Raw genomic sequence first — 19,083 nt, 5'->3', positions numbered from 1 at the left:
CTTTTTAAACTAGCCTATGTTGGGTATTGTCCCCGTAGAGAATTCTCATTTCAAAATGCATTACTGTGAGGTGGATAGGGAAGAGAAGATAAAATATACTCTGGGTTACTCTAAGAGGCTTCCCAAAGCTGTGGGATGTTGGAGAAGAGGATCTATTATATAGTGACAAAAAGCAAATGTATCACCATTTTGTAAAAAGAACGAGGGGTCCTTGTGGCATGTTCGAGACTAACAAATTTATTTGGGCATAAGCTTTCGTGGGCCAAACCCCCACTTCATCGGATGCATGCAGTGGAAAATACAGTAAGAAGGTGTGTGGGTGTGTGTGTGTATATGTATAAAATCACACACAACATGGAAAAGTGGGTGTTGCCATACCAACTATAATGAAACTAATAAATTAAGGTGGGCTATTATCACCAAGAGAGAAACTTTTGTAGTGATAATCAGGATGGCGCACTTCAAACAGTTGACAAGAAGGTGTGAGTAACAGTAGGGGAAAATTAGCATGGGGAAATAGTATTTACTTTGTGTAATGACCCATCCACTCCCAGTCTTCATTCAAGCCTAATTTAATGGTGTCCAGTTTGCAAATTAATTCCAGTTCTGCAGTTTCTCGTTGGAGTCTGTTTTTTGAAGGTTTTTTTTGTTGAAGAATTGCGACTTTTAGATCTGTAATTGAGTGTCCAGGGAGCTTGAAGTGTTCTCCAACTGGTTTTTGAATGTTATAATTCTAGAAATCTGATTTGTGTCCATTTATTCTTTTGTGTAGAGACTGTCCGGTTTGGCCAATGCTATTCACTTGACCCAGTGTTTGGAAACAGTTGGGTCCAAGGTTGATTTCTTCCCCTCCCTCCCCCTCCCCCCCGCAATATCGTTATGGAGAGGAAAAAAAAACACTTGGCTCAAATATTCCTTCTGATGTGAAGCTGTTCAATATGAACTATTTTGCCTGTTAACTTCTTTTATAATATAGAGATTCCCTGGAATCTCTTTCAGCATAACATCATTGTAATGTTCCCTGTATTGCAGCCATCTTAATTTGGGAGAGGTCGGGAATGACCCTTTAAGTGCTGGTTTGGAAAGCTAGTGTGTGCTAGCACACTGCTTAAAGATTCTTGAAGCATTTGTAAGGTCACAGCCTGTTCTGATAAAGTTTTGTTTATGAGGGGTTTGCAGACTATAAGCATTGTTTCTTCCTCTCTCCAGATCAGCTAGCATTACTAACCTGTCACTGGATCGGTCTGGTTCACCCATGGTGCCTGCATATGAGACATCCGTCAGTCCCCAGGCTAATCGCACGTATTTGAAAGCAGAGACCAATGAGGATGAGCGCAAAATTCTTCTGGTACAAACTAGATTTTTGTCGTCTTCATTGTGGTAGCGACGTGTTATGTGTGCCTGTCTTTCTATTGCTTTCTTTGCGGTACATCTTGTGGCTGTTTTTCTTTTATGATCCTTTAGGGTTTTTTCCCTTATGGGTTAGCAAGTTCTAATTGTAAATAGTTGTTTTAATGTAAAATAGTTCTCTAGTCATTTGAATAAATTCTAGAGACCACAGCTAATGTTAGAAGGTTTGAAATTTGACCTTCTCCCCATCTGCTTTGCTTGCAGAGTTAATGTAACTTTTCTCATAGGAAGTAGCACTAATGCATTTATTCCAGAAAAGTAATCAACACCAGTAGCACAGCACAGCACTCTGGAGCAATCCTGTTATAAAACTTTCTGTTATGTGTGCATTGTGAGAAATACTACATAAAACTAAAAGAAACACCCAAGCCCCGGTTGACATACCTAACGTTAATAAAATAAAGTCAATTTAAATTGGAGGGAGGGGGGAGATGTTTCATTTAAAACTGTCCAAACTGCATAACTAATGCTGAATCTTTCTGGGCTTCTATTCCCATTCAAAACCAACGAGGTCAAATCTTGTACTAGCCTTGTCTCCCTGTGGATTGCATATGTAACGGCAGAATTTGATAATTGGTGGTGGCTCACCTTTTTATTGTAGAGCTTCCACATTGAAGCAAGCTTTGTAATGAGACTATTTCTTCCTTTTTGAGGAAGGAGAATGCTGTAGCAGATATGCTCTGCAGAGGGAATCTGGGAGTGTTGGGGAGAGTAGGGGGACAGTGTCTCTGCCCCCCAGACTGAATAAGATCCTAAACTAACAGCTTAAACATTACAAATACAGCTTGGGACAAAATAGTCAAAACTGGTCTGTCTTCACTTAACTTTAGATCTGATTTTTAGAATTGTTGCTTTTTATGCAATAATTTAGGATGTATTGCAATAAGCAATTATGACAGGAACTGCCCTGAGTCCTTGTCAGGTCATGATACTCTTCTGTGACGCATTGAGTTGACTATACTATGATAAAAAGTTAATGGCCTTTGCTTGAGAAGGGGGAGTTTGTGACAAGGTGCAGGAGCACTAGAATTCTGAATGAAATCCGTGCGCGCTTCCATAATCTGCAAGCTAAAATCCTAGAGTTTAAAGTGTTAAACTGTTCTGCCACTTGATTTCAGTCTAAAACACAAGGCTATATTAAGATGACTGAATTGCTACTGGATCAAATTTTATATACTCCCGCTGTGGCAGGAGTGAAGTGCTTTGTAGCTGACATCCCAAGAACACTGGAGAGGCTAGCATGGGGTGCATAGAACTGGAGTCAACCAATCAGTGGGACCAGGTTCCTATAAGATGAAGCCAAGTGGGGGGGGGGGGGGGAAGGGAGGGTAGAAATTGCTGGGGGTAGATATAGTAAACTTGCACACACAACTGGGTTAAAATCATAGACTTTTTTTGGGGGGAGAGGGGGAGATCCTAAGGAAACCGAACTTTCTTGGCAAACTTGTCATCTCAGCAAAAGGGTGAGAGGAGAGGAATGCTGATCAGATGTGGTAAATCATTCAGTTACTTGAATTTTTAAAGGGGTGAGGAACTGGATTTGTTTATTGTGCATGAAGAAGCATGTGGTGGAGTCCTGGCTTTTTTTTTAAAAAAAAATTGTTTTTGTGTATTATGCTATGTGTATATATGTATAATGGAAATATCAGGAGCGTTAAATCTAGTCTTGTTCTTGAAAATATCAGTATGTCTTGTGAGCATTTTTTTAGCCCTTTGTTTGAAGGTTTTTTTTTTTTTTTTTTTTTAACACAAAACCCTAAACAGTCCTAAACAGAGATTAAAAATAAAAACACTTGAAGTCTAAATGAAAATCACTTCCTCTCTCAATCAGTTTACTTGATAACTAATGTCATAATTCTTCTGGTTCTATGTGTTTACATAGTCTTTTGGGGGGGGGGGGGAACCCTACACTTCCTTAGGCTAACTTTATGCATCCTGTAGTAGCAACTAAAGAAACCATCCCCATTCTCCCCTCTCTTCCTCTTTGGACTGGTTCAACATCTGCAGATCTTTCCCTGTGGTGTATGTCGTTTCAAAGGACTGGAGCATCCATCCACAAGGATAAGCGCACTATCTGGCTGTTCTGGCTGCAGAGACGTAGCCAGGACCAATGTAAATGTTAGCTAGGCCGCAGCCACGCTAGTGCCAGGAGGTTTTATGACCACATGATTCAAAGTTGTAGTGTAACTAGCCAGCACATAAGACCCTGTGATTCAGAGTTGTCTAGCACCAGAAATCTGTGGTGAGAACCTGAATCGTGGGGTGTGTGGAAATTCTGTTCATGGATGTTCTGGGCCCTTGACTATGTTAACCGTAAAGTGAGGTCCTAGAGGTGTCTTACCATGCAGAAAACTAGCTTTGATTTCCCAGCCATGGCTGCTCTTATGGAGGTGGAAGTACTAGGAAAGGAGGGTTTGCCTCAAAATGAATGGAGGCTTGAACCTTAAGGATTCAGAAGGGGGTACAGAAGATTGGAGGTAGGGATGAGATGGTGTGATTGGCCTCTCAATTGTCCAACAGGCAATAAGTGGAGATGGTGGAAGTTACTTGAACAAAATGGCAACATGGAAAGCATCATTCTCAAAGGGATCTCCTTAACTAGTTGACCAAAGAGAGCTCTGAAACAATCTTGAGTGCAGCATTCAGGTCAACAGCACAGAATGTTCAGAAGAGCATTTATTGCTTTACCTGAAAAAAGAACCAGTGTTCCTTGGTCTTCTACATAGCCCCCAGTTCCAGGGGGCTGAAAGAGGGAGCTCAGCATGGTAGATCTAGTGCTATGAAAGCACTTGCATGACTTAGTCAAACAATGCAAAAGCTCACTGTGTATGTATAAAATATTACTGCAAAAATTCTTACCTAACTTCTTTCCGAATTGATCTTTGGTATTAGTCTGTTGCTGCTGCCTTATTCTGAGTTTATAGGATCACTTGCTGTAAAAGAGAGGACTTAAATAGCAGCTGTTATGCATTTGCTTCTAGATAAGCAGTGTATAACACCTTCGATTGTACTCTTGTTACTGGAAGGCTGTTGATCTAGGAGCCAATTTAAAGGCTTGAGCTAGTCTTTTTAAAACACTTTGTAACTGTCTTTCTCACACAGGACTCTGTCCAGTTAAAGGATTTGTGGAAGAAAATTTGCCATCACAATAGTGGAATGGAGTTTCAGGACCATCGCTATTGGCTGCGGACACATCCCAACTGCATTGTGGGAAAGGAACTAGTCAACTGGCTCATCCGAAATGGACACATTACCACAAGGTATTCCTGATATTTAAAAATGCTTAAATTAAACCCATCTGCCATTGCCCTCAATTGTAGGTGTTGGTTGGCGTGTGTATCAGTGGATGGAGAGGAGAAAGAGGAAGTGAGACTCGGATCTCCTCCTCCCTTCCTCTGAACAAGGTAAAGAATGTCTTTAGTTCATTTGCCAATTCTGACAGCACATAACCTAATGAAGGGGTAAGTAGAATCAGAAGCTAGGGCAGACGACTAGCCCAAGGGAATGGAATTTCCCAGTGGGAGGGAAAGGTAGTTGGGGTGTGGGGAGGGAGCAGAATGGGAGTAGCAGACTGAAATGGGCAGAGGGGACAGTGAGAGAAAGGTAATCATTAAAACTGGCACTAGACTATAGTTAAGAATGTCACTGGTTTTGGAACACTGCGCTTTGTTTCATAATTGCTGATCAACTCATTCTTAAAGGGTTCCTAATGTTGGTTGAATTAAGCCATGCCTTTTGGGTAGAGGCTCTAGTGATAGTCTCCCCTTTTAAATAATGTAACCTCCCTAAACAAAAGATCAGATTAGCTGTGCTGCGTGGATATTGCAGTTGTTTCTTAGCTGCATGAGCACAACCTTGCTGCTATAGCTGGCTGGCCTGGTGGGGGTGGGGTTCAGGACCCCTCTAACTATATTTGTAGGCTTTGGATGGCCCCAGGATCTAGGGATAACTGGGTCTGCAATGTAACCGCTTACCATCCCGTATAGCACTGGATGTTTGCCTTGCAGTGCTGAGGGCTTGTAAAGGATTATCCCTGTCTTGCTGAGTTAAGAGGGGCAGGAATCGAGATGATTCAAGCCTGCACAGCACGGGTCTGAGTCTTCAGCGGTGCTGAGTACCTACAGCAAGGAGTTGGGGGTGTTCAGCACCTCCAGAAATCAACAGCCAAACAGATAGGTGGGGAACACTTGCATTCCTGGCTCTAGTCATGTATTCAATCCACTGCCTCACCAAATTGTCTCTAAGTACCTTTTCTCGAACAAATAGTGGAAAAATAAAGGAGAGCTAAATTACGTGGTGTCTAGTCAGGCTTTTTTTTGGGTAAAAGTCTGTACTGTAAACCATACACACTTATAACCAGACTCTTAATACTCGCCTGTCTCTTATTCTGCCCTTAGAGCTCAAGCCATCGCAATAGGTCAAGCACTGGTAGATGGACGCTGGCTGGATTGTGTCAGTCACCATGATCAGATCTTTAGAGATGAATATGCTCTGTACAGACCACTACAGGTACAGAAAGCTCTCTTCTAGCTGCCAGTGGAATGCCCACTCAGTTGTGGCTGGGGAACTGTTGTCAATCTCTCCTTCCACTGTATGCTCTGCTAGCTCCTAGGTTTCAAGAGAACTAGGCCTAGCCCAAGTCTTGCCTCATGTTCTCTGTACTCTTGGTCCTGTCCCTATGCCAGTGAGTCTGTCTTGTTTTGTGAGTGTGTGGAAATATTCTTAATCTCATTAAACCACTAATGTAAACTAATTGAGTTAAGGTCATAGAGGAAACTAGGTCAGGCAAGGAAGCTGTGATGCTTCCTCTGGGAGGAGAAAGGGTGGCCACACCTATGTTAAGTTAAAAAAGAGGAGGGGATCTAAAATATCTGATTGCATCAACAAAAGTCTAAAGTCGCCATGGTAAGCACATTCCAATGTGGCTTCTGAATAACATAGCCAGTATTCAGAACAGCTGTCACACTCTAGGAGTAGATGTCACTTGTGATACAGTGTGTAGCTTTTCCGGAATTGGACATTGTCTCTCTGAACAGTGACATCTTTGACAAGTTCTTCATAAAGACTTAAAAAATACAGCATCATACCAACTCTTAGACAATATTTGGGGAAATTAATTACTTAATTCCTGATCAAAAGAAGTTGATGGGTTTAGGAAGAGATTGAATTCCCTAATTCACTTATTTTTGCCAGTAAAGTATCTGGAGACTTTGCATATAGGGTTTCTCCACCCTGATATATAAATGGACTCTCTTTATTCTGAGCCTAAGTTGCAGTGTGGAGAAATAAAGTCAGGGCCCCAGTAAAGGAGAAGTTTGTCAGTCACTGAAGATGCTGTCTGGGCTCTGGCATGGTCTTGCTTGAGATATGCTGAGGGGTAAGATCTGCCAATACCATTAGTTTTTGTCTTGATTCATGCAATGACTTCTGACATTCAAGAAACAGAAAGTTTTAGTTATAGTTGGTCGTATATAGTCTGCAATTCATGATTAACTCGTGATTTACTGGTCATGCTCTTGTATGATCTCTGATACTTTGGTGTGTAAAGTCAGCAGGATGTTGCATCTGACTCGTATCTTGTCTGTTTCTGTAAAAATTGGGAGCAACTCCACTGAATTCAGTGGAGTTAAACTGGTGTCAGTGAATTTGTATTTGCAGCAATTGCATTAGTTTCAAAGGAAGGAATTCTATCTAGAACTGCAACTTTTTTGGTGACTGGAAATTGCCGTCTGGTGGAGGTAGATTGGAGTTGCTGTGGGCTCTCTGGGATTCCCTGCTGTCAAATCCCAAGGCCTTGTTTCACAATAGTGTCTCTTGATTTAGAGGGCTGAACCTGGCTTTTGACTGAATCTGTTAGCCCCACTTGATTTAGTCAGTCACAGAATTGCTCAAGGGGCTAAAAGTGCATGCCCTTCTCCCAGATCAGCATGGTCAGCTTATGGGGGCAAAGGATAAACTTTGGCAAACCTCTATGCTCTAGTCGAGTGGTTCTCAAACGTTTGTACTGGTGACCCCTTTCACACAGCAAGCCTCTGAGTGTGACCCACCCCCTTATAAATTAAAAACACCCTTTGATATATCTAACACCATTATAAATGTTGGAGGCAAAGCGGGGTTTAGGGTGGAGGCTGATAGCACGTGACCCCCCCCATATAATAACCGCATGACCTCCTGAGGGGTCCCGACCCCCAGTTTGAGAACCCCTGCTCTACTCCTAGCACTCAAATCTGTGCAGGCTTTTAACATGTTGTCTGGGACAAAAAGAAAACTTGCAAGTTTTCTTTCATTTCCCTTACTTGTGAGAGTGGGGTGAGGTGCCTGAGGGAAGAAGCAAAGACTGATGTGGGCAGAGTAAAGAGGTACTCGCTTCCTGTCCTAAGCAGTTGCTGCCCCCCCTCAAGTGGTGGGTGATTGAGTGATAAGTTTATCCCACTGTGCGTACATTTACTTCTGTGAAGTGCTTCAGGCTGCAAGACACAGTATAAATGTAAGCTGTTGCTGTTTTGATCAGTACATAGTAGTGCCTTTCTAAAGCAGCTTAACATCCCAGTAGAGCTGAAGAATAAATTCACTTTCTCTTTTCCGGATCTTCCAGAGCACAGAGTTCTCAGAAACCCCCTCTCCAGACAGTGATTCGGTGAACTCCGTAGAGGGGCACTCCGAGCCATCCTGGTTCAAAGACATCAAGTTTGATGACAGTGACACGGAACAGATTGCTGACGAAGGGGAGGATAACTTGGCCAGTGAGTTTCAACTGACTCTCTTCCAGCGTAACATGACAAATTAGCATGACTCTTTTTGTGTGTGTGAGAGATATGGAAGTGAAAGTCCTGCTTTGCTGGTAGTAGCTGTAAGGTTCCAAGGAAACTAAAACCTCGCTAGTCCTCCTGTTTCTTGTGGTGGATACAATATTTTCTAATCAGTTTGCAAGATTTGATGTTTCTAAATTAGTATAAACTCTCTGGATTACGGTAGCACAGACAGGCTAGATCGGGGTGTCAAGACAGACACTGTCCTAATGTTCACTTGGGTTTTAAAATAAATCTATAGAACTTCTATCCAACACTTAATCTTATCTTGAAGTGTACATATTTAAGACTGAAAATACTGTATACCTTTAGTATTGCACACTGGGCTTTATGTATTAAAGACAATTTTTCTCCTCTCCAATACCTTCATGATACCCATTTGAACCCCTTTCCTCCCTGTATCTTCCCCCTTACCCAACATTAAAAGACTCTGCCAGCCCTAGCAAGCGCACATCAGTCAGCAGCTTCCAGTCCGCAATGGACAGTGACTCAGCCGCGTCCATCAACCTGAACGTGGAGCTGGACAACGTGAACTTCCATATCAAGAAGCACTCCAAGTACCCACATGTGCCCCCTCACCCTGCCGACCAAAAAGGTATGAGGTAGTCACCAGCTGGAGTTGCACATGATGGAAAGCGGTGCCCTGACACTGATGTTTAGACACTACCACCTGTAGTTGTCTTGTTGATGGGTGTATATATAAGAGATCTCTTTACTTCCTCCTGACACTACAACCTTTGTCAGGGTGCTCAGAATAAACCAACTATGCCACCTTCTCTGAAGAGTGCAACTTCTTGTGTGGCTTTTCTCTTTGCAGTCGGAGGATTCAATGCTTCCTCCTCTCTCCTTTCACAGCCTGGCAGTTCCAGACATATTGTCTTGTTCAGCTAACTGGGATAACATCCTAAGTGTGTGTTCCAAGAAGATTCCCGTCTACCCAATTTAAGATGTGATTAGTTAAAAAAAACAACAAAAAACAGTGACAGTCCGATCTTAGTGTAACAAAATCTATTTTAATTCTCCATTAGTGATGGAGAAAACTTAATCCCTCCACCTCTTTTCATCAGTTTACCACTGCTGGACCAATTATCCTTTTATAAAATGCATTGATTAACAAATCTAATAGTCAAATTGCTGAGTAACTTTTTAAATCTCTTCTATAAATGAATGCTAAATTGGAATGTGAAAAGGCAAGTGAAATCTATTTGAAAATATCCCCTATTCTCCCATTCTATTGTAGTACACTGTGAACCAGACTATGGCTGACTGAAACAAAGACTGGCCCACTGTTTTTGTTTGAAAATAATTGTGGTGCTCCTTTAAATGCTGGGGTGACTCTATATTTCTGTTCTCCCTTCTCTTACCTGCAGATTCCTATCCTTAGTTTCTTCGAATGGACATTTAAAAGTCTTTGATTATGGAGTCTGGGCACAGTTCTTGTAAGGTTCACTAGCAGAGTAGCATCTTTAATTGGGATGTTCCTAATGAGTGCATCCCTCAGTTGTTGTCGAAGTAAATACAACAGAAAAGTTTCTGTTGGGGTGATTTAGGACAGAAAAGCTTATTTTTTTCACTTGTTCACAGATGGCTTGCTCTGAAAAAATTTGAGTTGGACAGAGAATACTGGAAGCTTCAGCCTAAAATGAGTTCAGCAACTGTTAGCAGCCAAAGAATGAAAAAGCCCCTTTGGCAGTAGGAAGGGTGAAAAATAGTGTGTGTTAACCTTAAATTCCAGTATCTACAGCAGGCGCTGCCGGTATCTGCTAAAGCCTGTCCAGAAGGAAAGGAAAATAGGTGTATTTCAAAAGCTGAGTGCCTTATATTAGATAATAGCCTAGTTTTGCCTGAAGTTATGACCCCACCTTCTTCCCCTCAAAAGATTATCAACCACGTCCATTGACTTCCCTGACCATTATGGGCACAGCTTACTACTTGGGTTCCTAATTTAAGGCAATTAAGCTTGAAAATGTTGTCCACTGTACCTTATTCAGTGTATAAAACTAGATATTTGAGAGCAAGCGCACACAACTGGAATCAAAGATAAGCCATGTAATTCACAATGTACAGTAGCTGAGGCAGTCAGGAATAAACCTAAAAGGAAAGTGTGTTCCCACTACAGAACTCTGAGATCTTGGAAATTGCTGATGCAGATGTTTCTAATCTCTTCTGTCCTTGCTTTCCACTTCTGTGCACACCCCCCCCGCCTCCCCCCGAAGGATGTGGGCTAGATTATCTTCAATTCTCTGGAAGCTTTATGTTCCTGTCACATTGATGAATATCATATTTGTCATTATCTACCCATTATAAACTGATAGGAAAATGTGATCCTAGGTGGTCTGTGGGATTTTTATTTGTATTTGTATTTTTTTGCATAGTCTTAAATTTTGTGGGTTAGACTCGTAGACTTTAAGGTCAGAAGGCCCTTCATATCATCTAGTTTGACCTATTGCATATTGTAGGTCACAGAACCTCACCCACTCACTCCTATAATAGGCCCATAACCTCTGGCTGAGTTACTGAAGACCTCAGGACATGGTTTAAAGGCTTTGTTACAGAGAATCCACATTTACACTAATTTAAACCTGCAAGGTACCCATGTCCCATGCTGCAGAGGAAGGCAAAAACAATGTCAGGGTCTCTGCCAATCTGAGAACACTTTACTATGGAAGTAGATTCTGCTGTGTTGTAGCCTCAGCATGTTACTCTTCAACAGAGTTGTGAAGTTTGACCAAAGTAGATAAGCCAGGAGGAGGGAGGGAGCCCAAGAACAACATCCAGGATTACAGAATTATTAAAGACATCACTTGCCAAATCAGCTGTTTATCTGCTTTCCAAGGACAGGAATAAGTGGGTTGATAGAAATCTGCAATGGGTTGTGGGCAGAGTTAGCATTACCACTGGACTGAAATATGTAGAGGGAATCTAAACTGGGAGGAGCTGGGACACTTGCGGAATTAGAAAAGATGGGCCGGAACCAACAAAATGAAACTCACAGTGGAAGATAATATACCTGGTGAGAGGGGGGAGGGGGGAATAATCCAAAAGATCCTCTTATTAAGAGGGAGAAGCCTGGAATTCAGTAAATCTGAACGAAACTCACCATTGGAAGTCTATATGGCTGTGCAAGTTTGTATGGCTATGGTTGAGTCTCATTTATACCTGTGAGTCCCCTCCTAAGTGCAAGGAAGTGGGCTGCATTTGGCTTAAAGGATGGTAAGCTTGGTTACAGGCAGTACAAAAGAAATCTGTGTAGTTTGGGGCTGTTTTAGGCAAGTTTTACATGATGAAGAAGGGGAATTTAATGGCGCTCCTCTGTGTCTGGAACTCATGTAACCAAATCTGGAATTTTCCATTCATTTCTGGCGTAAGCAAATTTATATCCAGGTAATTTTATACCAATATAAAAGTGAGAGTAATTTCACTAAGATGGTGGAATTGTCATGAGGTTGATCAGAATCAGGCTCTCTGTGTACAGCATTGTTTAACTAGGGGTAGATAGCCTACAACATTTGAAGCCAGTAATTGTATGACTATCTACATACTTATAGTTCCTGTCCTGTAGTGTGAGAACCTCTAGGGGAGGCTGTGGGATAAAGTGGAAAGGGAAATACTTAAATGTTTTAGACAAGAAACCCTTCCTGACTGTCACATAAGACTGTGAAAGTTTCAAAAGGGACAGGAGAATGGAGTGTTGGTCCTATTATTCCAGGCTTCTAAAACTAGGCTGGTCAAGACATGAGAAACTGTACTGTATTTTCAGGGGAATTAAATAAATGATCTCTAAAACATGAATGATGACAAAAGGAAAGTGCTAAAATAGTAGTGGTCAAATGTGTGTACTGCCACCTCATGTTTATAGTTCACTTGTAAGTAAATCTTGCCTGGTGGCTGTTCTGCCAAAATAATCTTCCTAAGGAATTAAGGAACTAATTTGGAAATTTTCTGAAGTATCCCCACACAGACAAATCTTTTAACAGCTAATAGATGCTGGATGCAGTCTACTGTGACATTGCCCTATGAAAATGATGGGAATTAAGCGCTGGCTTTGTTTTAGTCAGGATCTTCTGTTATCTTACATGGTAGTGAGTTTGTTCCTTACTGTGAGAAAACTTGCAAAACTGGTGATGACACACCCTCCTACACCAGGAAGTAATTTGATGGTTTCTTCACACAATCTATAAGTCACAATCATGGGGGAAGGGGAGGTAAAGTAGGGACAAAGCATAGGGACTAAGAAGTATGTAATCAATTCCGCAATATAAAGTTACTTATAACTGGTGGAAATTGCAGGGTGTATACTGCAGGGAACAGCTGTAGAGCAATAGTCTATAATGTACTAGAAAGCTTTTGGTATTCTAATGCTGCTTTTTGATTGTTGCAGTGCCCAGTATAGGGGCTTGTCTTTGAGATCATTAGACTCAGTAATATCAGACACTTCCATGAAACTAAATTCCAATACGATAACCTTGGAGTCAAATTTCATTCACTTCTAGGGTGTGCAGCCCAAATGCTGCAGCAGGTTCTTAATTTATAAGCCAGAAAGTGAAACTGATGATAAACAAAAATGAACTTGATCATCATGTTCGCTTCTTGCATTTCATTCAGTGAAAACCCGCTCAATGGTTAAAAGTGAACTAGTGTTACAACAGGCAAATTTTTTTATTGTTTAAAATGGGGGTGTTTTGAAACTTCACCTTGTAGATGCTATGTCAATTTTTGACAATTCTCTCTTCAAATTCTCTTCAAAAAAGTTTTCACCTTTGTGTAGTTAGACGTAAAGGGGATACAATTGCAGTGGAACAGGGGAAAGGAGGGCTGTCAGTCCATAATAAAAACAGAAAAAAGCCACAAGACACCTTTTTAACCAAAGCTTTCGTAGAACTATTCACCGAGTCTAATGTCCCCAGGTGTCTTGGTCAAGGTATGATGAGTTGAGGGCAAGCCCAGGCTTGCCTGTCTGGGGGCCTGTCACCACCAAGGGAAAATGGCATATATTCATTTTGCTAATGCAGGATGATTTTAAGACATTTTAAATTGCTATTCGTGATCTATAGTGATTACAGTAGCAATGAAGAAAAGCTCTGTCCCCTCCTGATCTCACTTCATCCTTCCTAACGGTCATGGCTGTTGTGATTGGTTTTAACTCTTTCCACCCCTTTTCAACTATGCAAATTATTGAAGTTGTTGAATAGTTTCATGTATACCCTATTTCTACCATGAAACCCTATTTAAAAGCTATATAGAATCTATGGAATAAATTGCATTGTCTTATAGCCTGCATCTGTGAACAACAGACTTATTTAGTCTATTTCAAACTTCCAGGGTGCTTTTAGACCTCAGCTCTGATCTATAAATAAACTTGGTAGAACTTGATTTTTATTTTTTATAACTTTTGACAGATGCTTTATTTTTATTTTTTTTTCAGTTGTGGGACTTTGAGGGGCATTCAGACAATTATTTAATGACACCTTGAGATTCAGAAAGTTAAAGCTTTATAAACTATTAAAACAGTGTCAAAATATACAATGTAAATATTCTTAAAGCAAATCATACTTTTACTATTCGTTTGCTAGTCCATTTGTAACTAGCCTAATTCAAAAGTTTAGAGCACTACATTTTGACTTTAAGTTCTCAGGCAAAGTAATAGAAATGCCACTTATCTGTAAATTTTAATTATTATAATGGAAACATTTTCATTGGTTTGTGTGTGTCTGGTGAAATCGACATTTACCGATACTTACCAATAAAAATCTAATCTTTCAAGCTATGACTTACCACACATACTCCTTGCTGTCCATAACAAAACACATCATGGGTATAAGCAGGGATACAAAATAGTTACTGGTGCGGTACTGACTAATGCTAGGCTGTGACCTCAGGACAGAATAGCTTGCAGTAAAATATCTCATGAACTGCTGTTGCTGGAAACTCCACCTACTAGCTTCCAAAGCTGGAACTCTTGAGTCCCTCTTTCCCAGCCCTGTTCTTGAACATCAGGCCTCACAAAGACATGTGGACTTATTTAAAAAAATAATTGTGCTTAACCTTCTAGAGACAGCCTCTCAAACAAAAACAATATACTTGGCTCTAACTTTGTCACCAGGAGGCCTCTGTATAGGTGCTAAAACTATCTAGCTTGTTAGACAAGGATACAAAAATTAAAACAACTTCCTGAAACGGGGCTTAAACAAAATATACAGTATTATGCGGGGGATGGGGGTAGCATGTGACAAAACATTTATTGCTGCATGTTGGGTTCATCTGTGGTAACAAACTTGTGGCTTTGCCACTTCTGAATAATGTGGTCATCCCAAACTCATGCCAATAAAATCTTGATACATTTTGATTTACAACATATGTATTTCAGATATTCCTGATAAGTAACCCTCACTTAAGGCTAGATTGTCATATCCCCTACAATGCATGGTGGAGTAAGATTCTCATATTGAGACTCCAGCTGTGTGTGGGGGGGGAAAACTACTGCAAGGGAAAGGGTCCTGGTTACGCCCTCTACTTGCGTCCAGGGCATATAGGGGGAGTAAGCTGCTCTGTGAAAAGAGGTTAAACAACTTCCTTCTCATTCCAGAGTAAGTGATGTTTGGGGAGGAGTGATGTCCAAGTCCCAGATTCGTCTCTGGTATGCTTCTGATGTAGGGTAGCTGCATGTTAGCCCTGAAATGGGGCAAGCTGCAAGGTAGTAAGCTAGCCTTTAGTATAACTAGTTGTGCACAACTTATTAAAGACACTCTCCTTTCAACCCCTACTCAGACAAAATATTACAGTACTAGTAACGAAGGGGATAGTGCCATCTTGGACTCTTCATCTGTTATGTCTGAAGCTTCAGTTAGAGCACCTACAGGACAACCTGCCCAAACTGGGACTGGGGATTGGGATTGGGATTCCTCCCTACTGGGTGTGTGGTGGTTTATGGGTTTTAAAATAAGGGACTGTGCTTGCATATGCCCGCTCCTCTTTTCTGCTCCTTCCCCTCTATGCTGCCTAGTTTCACTATCGCTGGAAAGAGTCCTCTTGCCAGACATGAACTGAAAGCATGCGCTTGCATTCCCAGGACATGTGATTAACCCTTTGCAAAACCGAAAGGACTCCATGCGCAGAGCTGTCAAATGCATGAAATAAAATGAAGAGATTGTGTTTCTCTGTCTACAGTCCAACGCTGTGGTTTTCAAGCTGCTTTATGTATTTATTTATTTATTTATTTATTTTCATTTGTGGACCCTAAAAATTTCAAATGCAGGTGCGGACCCCTTTGGAAATCTTAGATATAGTCCGGGATCACAGGTTGAAAGCCACTGGTCTAGAGTAATAATCATAAGGGCGTAGGGGGTATTTGCAACACTAGCAGATAGGAAACTACCAGGCAAAAATGTAGCTTATGTTGACTGTAAAAAGAACAGGAGTACTTGTGGCACCTTAGAGACTAACAAATTTATTAGAGCATAAGCTTTCGTTGACTGTGTCCCTCTTTAATGTTTTACTTGTGTTGTCATTCGTGAGGGCATAGTTATGAGATTTCTGCTACTTTATCAGTTGTCTTATTTAGTTCTCTATTTTTCTCTGCCTTACCAAACACTTCTTGTCTTGAAGTGTTAAGATTTTTTTTGGGGGGGGGGGGAGGGAAGTGTGGTGGTCATGTTGGGGGTGCTTATGTGGGACTTGGGGACACGGGATACTACTTTTTCCCTTTAAACGGCATTGCTGTGTTTTGGTTTTGTGAAAGCTGGATATAGTTACTAACTTGACATGTGATGGTTACAACTAGTTGATAGATCTTTCCTGGAAAACTCTTTTTGGCAAACAAGTTGACAAGTAATTACAAAATATGGTATCTATTTTGTATTACATAACACGCATGCATATCTTATACACCGGGGTGACCAAACTTGCTGATCCTCAGAGCCCCATATGACAATCTTCAGATGTTTGAGAGCTGGTGTGCACCTGCAGCCCCACGGACACTCCCACCTGCTGCCAGAGGTGACGTGTGAGGGGAGGCACATGGGGTCACATGCCTTCCTCTCCCGCCCCCGATTTTTGCCAGGGTTTGCTGGCCTCACTCAGTCATGTGCAGCCGGGCCCCCTCCCTGCAAGGCAGCTGCTGGAGCCAGCAAGCTGGGAGCTGCAGCTGTGGGCAGAGGCAGCAGTAAACAACGGGAGCAGCAGGGAGAGCTGCTGCTTTTGCTGCTGCCTCTCCACGACATGCTAAAGCAGCGGCTCCTCTCTGCAGCTCCCAGCTGTTTGCTGTTGCCATGCGGAGCTAACACTGGGACCTGCAGGGAGGGGCCACTGAGGGTAAGAGGGGAGTGTGCCAGAGAGGTCATGACTGAAGCTGTTGGGGGGGTGGGGGGGAACTGAACCTTTAAACTGTGCTTCCCCACACTCAGCAGGTACCAGTCATCTGTGGCAGAAGCCCCTAGCCCCACCACCCCGCCACAGGGCAGAAGCCCCAAGCTCCTTAACCCCCAGTTTGGGAGGCGGAGAATGGGGGTGGGGTTTCCTCAAGCCACACTTTAACTGTAAAAGAGTGGTCTGCAGCTCACGAGCCACAGGTTGGCCACCCCTATTACTTACACACTTACACACACACACACACACACACTTCCTTCATAATCTGCATGTACCTGTATATGAACTGATAAATGCCTTTATACATACTGTGTGCTGTGCACACATTTTTGACTGCCCCCTTTTCGTCTCTCCATTTTGACCATAATCCATTTTAAGTATGGCATAAATTCCCCCACTCCCCCCAGCTCTTAAGGAGAGCATGTTGCATGTCTGTTTCTTTGATGGAGAAGAGTCCTGGAACCAGATGGCTCTCTCTCCCTCCTATGAGAGAGCTAGTTGTTCATAAAGGGCCTGTTAGCTGCATCTGAGAACAAAGTTAAGGTTATGCATGGGCGTGGGAACACCTTCGGCTTTAATGTGCCTTAAAAAATTAAGAGATCTTCTTCCTCATTGTGTTTGGGTACCTCTGCAGTGTCTCCCACGTAAAGACTTAATACATTCCAGATGTAGATGTAAAGGGGAAACTAGCCACATGTAACTTGGAAAGGCAGATTTTCCTTCCCCCACCCCCAACACTTTTATTTTGTATACTCCCATGTTAGATTGGTTGCTGAACAATTTTAAGCAGTATTGTGCCGGAATTGTGGAGCCTTGACAGAACAAGCATGAGAGGATATTCTTGCCTTGACCGCTCATCAGGTTGTTGCTACAGCAATGACTAAATGTTTAAATGAGTAATATTTTTCTCTTATGGTGTGGGTGTGTACATAATATAATTATACTGGCATGCGAACATAACCTGTCATTTTTCTGTGTCTCCTCCCATCTCCATCTGCTCTGTCCTTTTCAGAGTACTTGAATCCTGACAACGGAGGGCAACAGATGATCTCAATAAGTGACGCTTTCATCAAAGGTAAGATGGATGGAAATGCTTTTTTCTAGTGAGTGGGTAATGTAATTATGAAAGCTTCTGTTGATATTAGAGCTGGGCTAAACATCGGCTTATTAAAGTAATTCTAAGGGCACTTAGTGAGAAACTCTTGTGTAACTTTCTCCCCTTATTTGGTTCACTTTCAGATTGAACTCAGGCTTGTCAAATTCTTTGTATTTAAACACCCTTGAAAAGAAGCTTACTTCATCATACATTGACTGGCTTTGTTTAGCATTTTGTTAGCACTTCCCCATCCCTAAAACGTTCCTGCATGAGATTAGTGTTTTTTTTTTTCTGGGCACCGTCAGGTGTTTAACTCTCCTACCTGCTTATTTCCTTGTGCACACACAAATGTACCTAACACCTCTGTGCCACCAATCTCTCAAAACTAATCTCTGAGGTCATTGTAGCACAACTTCTCTTTTCACTTCTGTTGAAAGGCAAGTCCTATTGGGCACAGTTGGAAGTTTTGAGACCCTTTTAGATGGGATGCTTTTGCCTGGGCTCTATGATTAGGAAGCAGGCTATATATTTCTGGATATTAAGGCATGCAATTTATTGACAAATATTCAGTGTCAGGTGCAAAGCATCTAAAAGAGGAAAATACCTTTTTTATTTTTTCACAAGCATTGTTCTTAGTCACGTACTCGTGGTGGTGGTGGTGGTAGTTGTTCCTATGCAGACTACTTAAAATATGGTAATCATGGCCTGTAACTGTATTGAGTTGTTGTCCAAAAGATGACCATTCCCCTTACAGCCTAGACTGTGGAGATTTAAATTTTAATGCAGAACTCTGCACTAGTGGCTCAAATTTAAATATGAATTTTACAGTCAGCATAATGACAATAGTGAAGCTTCTAATATTGCTCTTTGATACAGTAGTGCCGGGGGCTGAGGGGCAATCAAATTGAATCACTAAAATGACAACAAAATTAACTTTGGGCAGGGGGAAAGCTGCATAAAGAAAATCATAGCGGCTTTGGAAGATTAGGGCAATTAGTGCAACACACGGGACTTGCCTGTGCTTTAACTACACTGTTAACTATACCAGTATATTTAAAGCGGCACCCCTTCTCCCTCCCCCCCTGTGGATGCAGTTATAGTTTATTTTGCTTCCCAAAACATACTATCAATATAACTACATCCACATTAAAGCTTATTCTGGTATAACTATACTGTTAAAAAGAATTGTACCGTCAGCTGAGTTACACCAGTGTTGTCCACTTGAGTTGCACTGTTTTTTTCCAGTGAGACCAGGCCTAAGTGGAATGACACATTTTACTTCAATTTTTTTATTTGATAAAAATAGAAGGACAAGTTAAGATTTTTAGCATTTCATTTGGGGGGAAACTCATAAAATATTAAAATTTAAAGGATAACTATTAGTTACAACCTGAAGAAATAAAA

The 19,083-nt window shown here is 41.6% G+C and overlaps 1 protein-coding gene across 7 annotated transcripts in view; it reads left to right on the top strand.

Annotated features, from left to right (window-relative positions):
- The window catches only part of PIKFYVE (phosphoinositide kinase, FYVE-type zinc finger containing), a 95,616-nt gene that overhangs the window by 27,019 nt on the left and 49,514 nt on the right, over positions 1–19,083 (top strand). For 6 of the 7 annotated variants that reach the window (XM_054043979.1, XM_054043980.1, XM_054043981.1 and 3 more), the window contains 6 exons: positions 1,210–1,348; positions 4,513–4,670; positions 5,808–5,919; positions 8,006–8,153; positions 8,647–8,814; positions 17,596–17,658. In XM_054043979.1, the coding sequence (XP_053899954.1) occupies positions 1,210–1,348; positions 4,513–4,670; positions 5,808–5,919; positions 8,006–8,153; positions 8,647–8,814; positions 17,596–17,658 (788 nt within the window). The remainder of the gene's footprint in view (positions 1–1,209; positions 1,349–4,512; positions 4,671–5,807; positions 5,920–8,005; positions 8,154–8,646; positions 8,815–17,595; positions 17,659–19,083) is intronic. The other variant, XM_054043982.1, reaches the window with a different exon arrangement.

Source organism: Malaclemys terrapin, chromosome 11 (genome assembly GCF_027887155.1).
Source record: "Malaclemys terrapin pileata isolate rMalTer1 chromosome 11, rMalTer1.hap1, whole genome shotgun sequence".
NCBI classification, from domain to species: domain Eukaryota; kingdom Metazoa; phylum Chordata; order Testudines; family Emydidae; genus Malaclemys; species Malaclemys terrapin.
The sequence above is the reverse complement of the archived record's forward strand: the minus strand, read 5'-3'. Positions and strand labels throughout refer to the sequence as shown.